At 34.0% G+C, this 6,008-nt stretch overlaps 1 protein-coding gene across 2 annotated transcripts; it reads left to right on the forward strand.

Moving 5' to 3' along the window:
• The first annotated feature begins 678 nt into the window (after positions 1–678).
• Tasp1 (Taspase 1) lies at positions 679–5,755 on the forward strand. Of its 2 annotated transcripts, XM_081980245.1 has the most exons (7): positions 679–837; positions 887–1,015; positions 1,068–1,262; positions 4,600–4,851; positions 4,896–5,136; positions 5,197–5,344; positions 5,404–5,755. In XM_081980245.1, exons 1-7 carry the CDS (start codon positions 819–821, stop codon positions 5,512–5,514), a joined length of 1,095 nt encoding a protein of 364 aa, XP_081836371.1. In that variant the 5' UTR covers positions 679–818; the 3' UTR covers positions 5,515–5,755. The 2 variants fall into 2 exon arrangements, with proteins under 2 accessions (XP_081836371.1, XP_081836380.1); XM_081980254.1 differs by lacking the exon at positions 1,068–1,262.
• The last annotated feature ends 253 nt before the right edge of the window (positions 5,756–6,008 follow it).

Consider the following 6,008-nt stretch of genomic DNA (forward strand, 5'->3'; position numbering starts at 1 on the left):
GTCGGTCCATCTTGTTGGTGGGCGACCTCCGGTTGGAATATCCCATCCGCATACCAGTAACAGATTCTTTAGTACACTTTCTCTTGCTTAAGCTTATAGCTTAAGCAGCTATTAGCTTGCTGCTTAAGGTAGCGAAAAACATTCCTCCACAGTTATATTTTCTGACAGATTTTATCTTTCGGATAGGTCAGATGTGGAATGCTTTTCGATAGAGATGTACAAGCTTGCCTGGTTAACAGCATTTCCGCTCCACATTCGTTATTAGCCATTCTAAACAAGGCTGTCTCAGCGGCTTTCTGCATCGCAAAGCATGACCTCCATTATTGCCACTGTAGGACATGTCCTTTTATGGCTCCTGTTATGCATAAGCATTATTTCTAGCAGTTCTTTTGTCTGGTTTTATTGTACCAAGCAGCCCCATACGTTTTGATGGGTCTAATCATGGTGCTAAACATCCAATGCTTGGTTTATATAACACCAGGTCTTTCCTGCCAGACTTCTAGACAAAGTTTGTGATCTAGTGTATTAAATTTCAGTTTGTATAATTTAATTTCTAATTTCCGAACACGGTAAACTGGCAAATTGGAAATTACGAACAACAAATAACGGAAACAATTTTGAATTAATGAAAAGATCGTTGTCCGTTAATTTAGTTCATTTGAACGCCATCAGCGTCGCCACAATCCATCATGATATCTTTAATGTGGTCTGTAGTCTGTCAAAAATTTCTAGTAAAAAAGTTTGGTTAGGTTAGGTTTGTTTACACTAGTTTACAGAAGTCTTACAAACAAAAAAAGTTTAAACTACCCTCAAATAAAATGATAGCAGTGCACTGCGGTAAGGAAGCTTTCACCACTTTTACATCAATCAAATTGTTAAATTTTAGGTGCCGGAAACTACAGCACCAACAATAAAAAAGACTATCTTCTACTATGTAAAAAAGCTTGCAAACAAGCTGTAAAAGTCCTAAACAACCAGGGCACAGCCCTGGAAGCTGTCAGAGAAGCCATACAAGGTAAATATTAATTTTTTTTAGGGATAAATTAATTAATAATGGGTGCGAGTAGTTTTAGAAAATGATCCTCTGACCAATGCTGGATTTGGGTCTAATTTGACTTTAGATGGTCGAGTGGAAGCTGACGCCTCCATAATGAATGGTAGCAACTTGGTTTATGGGGCTTGTGGTGCAGTTCCTAGGGTAAAAAATCCTATTTGCCTAGCCTATGATATCTATGAGAAACAATTAGACCCCTTGCCTTTAGGTAGGTTTTTTGTTACTAGTGTTGAAAAGTGAATTTAATTTCTTAACTCAGAGGATTTTCAAACTGATATACAGGGTGTTCAGTAAATGTGTTAAAATATTTTACCACACTGTATTCCTCTAGTTGTTTTATAAATAATGTTTTAAAAAGAATGCTGTTTAAATATTATATTAATCATTAACACATTTATGAAACATCCTGTATATTATGATATACCATGTGACTAAAAGTAGAAATAAGAAAATCTGGTTTGAGATTTTGGTTTTACTGGAAATGGAAACTTTCTTATTTCAAATAGAACACCTTGTTTATTACTTAATTTTTGGGTTTTATATTTAATTCTAAGTATTTCATATGTATAATGTCATTTACTTAACTTCAACCATTTTTGAGATGTTTAATGTTTATGGTAACATTGGTGTTTGCATACCAAAAAACAATTATTGTTATTGACATCAAAAAACCTTTTGTTATTTGGTTGGTGCATTTTTTACATGGTGTCCAAAGAATTGGACATAAAATATTGGCTAGAAGTGATTTTTTTCTCTCTTGTTTTGCCAAAATCCAGGTAAAGGTAAGGTAAGTTTGTATAAAAATCTGTCCAAGAAATGGTAGGTAGGTACTTCTTGAATTAATGAGAAACAATTAGTTTTTTTAAAGCAAAAATACCTTCTTACCCTTGTTTAGTATGAGTTGGCCAGCAATTTTAGGATTCAATTATTGTTATTAGCATAGCAACAAAGATTGACACATTGAAGAAAAAATATTCGAACTTTGACCATTTCAGAGTGGTTTTTAAGTAATTAACTAACTAACTTAAATTATAGGAACTAAGACTACTTGTTTCAGGGAATTACTGAATTTTCTTCTAACAAAATCTAATATGAGACCTATAAAAAAATAGGACATTGGTGCATTATTTCAAAACCCCTCAGCTGAGCTATATGGAAAGGTTGTTAATACCACTTAAAAACTCTAGAAAGTGCCTTATTAAGAATGATAGATACTTTTTAAATTTATAATATTATTATTAAAAGGTTTTCCAAATATTTAAGAATAGTTATTTATGTACCAAAGGTGTTAGAGAGCACATAATGTCCTGAATTTGGCCTGATGGACATTATACTCTCCCTAATGTGTAGGTACAATGTTTTATGTTTCACCTAATTCAGCAATTATTTACTTTAAAATTTACTTGAAAGGTAAGTTTATTTTACCTGAATGTTGTGACTTTGTTAGTCCTGTCAGTTAGCGAAAATAGCAAAAGCTGGAAGAATATTTGGAAAACATAAAAGAAAATGCAGCAAAAGATAATGAAAGTTTATTACCTAAAAAGTCAAGAGCATCATAGAATAGGGAATAGGTGGTTTTTATGGTTTCAAGGCGTTATATACTGAGGATCAGCAGAAATCTCTTCAATTTCAGCTTGAATTTTGATAAATTCCTTTAAGAGAGTGTTACAGCAATCTTACCGTTGTTCAAGCTCAAAAAACACAGCTTGATCCTCAAAAATTGAGTGTGGAAATTTTGTTTCAATTTCCGATAGATACGTTTCAAATGTGGCAACTCGTGCCACATTTATATTATTCATATTCATCTAATTAAACCAGCGGGCGTTATGATAAGATCAAAATGTAGCACCCTAACATACAGGGTGTCCAACAGTGAATGGTACCTTAAAGGTTTTATGGAAGTAGGGTCATTCTGAAAATGTGCGTATTTAAGTCTTCAGGTAATGAGTAAGTCAAGTAATGCTCTATTGATGTAAAATGATTTTTTCGTCCTTTTTTGGTTTAACGGCCTTATTTTTGACTGTCAAATGCCGACTATAAATCTTCCCCACCTTTGGGGATTTGAAACCACATTTGGATATTTGGTAAAGATGGATACTAATAATACAACACTCCCTTTAACTTATTCATGAAAGTTTAAGAAAATAATTGTCTATATGCAAGGGTTAGAAAGAGAAATGTTATGCTTAAAGGCATTACAATTAGTACAAATCATATTTAATGCTTGTTTGTAGGTCTATGAATACAATTTTGACAGTTCTGACATACAGATGTATGTTTGGGACGGAATTTAATCAGTTACAAACTGGCAAAATTGAATTTATAGACCTACTAACTAAAATAACCACTTGAAAAGCGTTTAATTTACTGGTAAACTGAGTTAAATGTACTTTATAGCATCAGAAGTTAAATTTTGATAGGTAACACATCTATTTTGGACATATTTAAATCTGTCACAATGGTGTTAACTGTCAAATGCCACTTCATAAAGCGATAATACTACAAAACCTGCCTAAAAGCACTGTTATAGTTAATAGAGTTGTAAATCATACTTATTTATAGGTTCTTAAGTAGAAATTGGACAGTTGTGATGTGTATCTGTATATTTTGAGCATATTTTAATCTGTCATAAAGTTGGAAACTGTCAAAATCTTTTCCATGATGCTGTAAAATAACAAAACTTTCTTAAAACTAGTACAATCTGTTAAAATTCAGATTTTTGACAGATGTGAGGTGAATTTGTTTTATTTGGAGGTAATTTTATATGTCAAAACTCTGCAAACTATCAAATACCACTCTATGGAGCTATAAAAGTAAAGAAAACATACTCAAACCCAATATATGCAGTTCTAAATAATTTTATGAGTTGGAGCAGAAGTCACATTCCCCTAGTTAGATAGGGGATTCAGGAAGGAAGAAAGGAAGTTTATGAGTTGAATTTTGCTGTTTGTGCCTTATTCTAAAAATGTTTTTAAAAATTCAAGGACAAAATTGTCAACTTTGATACTTGTTTTGTGGGTTGCAGAACCATCTTTGGCTGTTTTGTACATTTGTAATCCCCTCTTGACTCCTTATTCCCAATTTTCACGGTTTTCAATGCGACACTCATTATTAAGAGTTTCCAGCCCAATAAAAATGGGTTTTATAACATTTTAGTGTAAGGGTAATTATTGTGTGTTATTGTTTAGTATGTAGTTCCGGCTTTTTTTTCCAAAAAGGGTAATTTTTATCTGCAGTAGTCAGTAATTTTAGTTCTGCAGTCTATCCTGTGTAGAAAACATTAGGAAAAATTTAAATATGGAATAAGGTTTGTCGTTTTGCCATTCTTGTGAGTGTATCCGAGTAAAGTGAATTTAATTTTCCTCCTTCTGAAAATGAGATAGATTCTTATAAATTCAGAATCGCAATCTGTTTCTAATCAGTTTGTTAATACAACTTTATGTCTTTCTTTTACTGTTGCAAGATTGCATCAATAAATCGGTTTTAATAAACGTTTGACTGAATACTGCTCTGATTTTTCAAAACGGTTTACGTTTTGCTTTAAGGTCTGGTTCCTCCCAGCGTAATTGTGGGTCAAGGAGCGTATAAACACGCCAAAACAGCCGGAATGAAAATAGTTAGAGACGCACGCTTAGTGAGTCGCAAAGCTTTGAGACAGAGGGTAAAGTACAAAGCTTTGCTAGACCAGACCATTCAAAATGGTTTTGATCCCCATAGTGAAAAAAACGAAACCATGGACACAGTAGGGGCAGTTTGTATTGACCAGTGGGGTGATGTCGCTTCTGGATGTAGTTCAGGTGATTCATTTACTTGAATTAGACTTTTGTAAAGTGAGCTTTAGGTGGGTTGCTTTTGAAACGACCAGGACGGTTGGGACAAGCCGCCCAATTTGGGGCGGGGATTTGGGCAGATTCTTCAGACAAAACCAACCAACCTAGTCTGGCAGTGTGCACAACTGGTTGTGGAGAGCAATTAGTGCAAACTTTTCTTGCTAAGACCGTAGCCGATGATCTAGTTGTAGAGAAAAATTGTCCTACCGTGGATCTGCATAACTGCCTTACAGAGAAATTTATGAATTCCAGGTTGGGTTGTTAAAAAAACATTGTCTTAGTAGTAGTGACCTTAAAGCATAAAACTTGCAGATATCTGAAGTATTCAACTGCACCAAAATTTGGAGGGGCCTTGGTACTGAAAGCGGATAACTCTAGTGGCGAAGTGTCACTTATGTGGGGTCACAGCACCAGGTCTTTGGGGGTTGGTTACATGAAAGCAGGAGACAAAAGGAGTTATGTTAGTATTTTTTGTTTTTCCATCTTTTTACAGTCGTTCTAGCAAATTATTTCTTTCAGAGCCAAATTTCCACGTTGCCGGATGAAGCCAAAGACGGTCAGTCTGTAAATGTTGGCGGGACTGTTTTCTATTTTAAAAACTTACAAAATCAAAGTAAAGGTGATTCATAATGAATGTTAAGTTTAGATTCTTTTAATTTTTGTGAACAAATTGTGACTTTATGAAGCGATAAAAAATCTTGATTAAGACTGATTTATTGTCTCTAAATAAATGCAAACAAAATAAATAGTGTTCAAAGTTTATTTCTATCAATTGACCAAAGATCACCGTCTCGATTTAAACAGTTTTTTGAGGTGGAAACAGAAAGAACACTAAAAGTATTATTGATTTGAATAAACGTATTAAGCTAAATTTGTATTTTTCATTTGACCTATCTTCTTCTTCTTGTCATGCTATCCGTTAACGGATGTTTGCGACTACATTCTTCATTTCATCCCTGTTCCCAGCGGTGTGAATCAGTGTCTGTATGTTGTGCATTCCCGTCCAATGTCTAATATTCCGTAGCCAAGACATCTTTTTCCTTCCTACTCCTCTCCGACCCTCTATCTTACCCTCAATTATCAATTGCAAGTATTTATATTTTTCGTTCCTCATGACGTGCCCT

Source organism: Ips typographus, linkage group LG1 (genome assembly GCF_016097725.1).
Source record: "Ips typographus isolate SLU linkage group LG1, UJ_Ityp_2.0, whole genome shotgun sequence".
NCBI classification, from domain to species: Eukaryota; Metazoa; Arthropoda; class Insecta; order Coleoptera; family Curculionidae; genus Ips; species Ips typographus.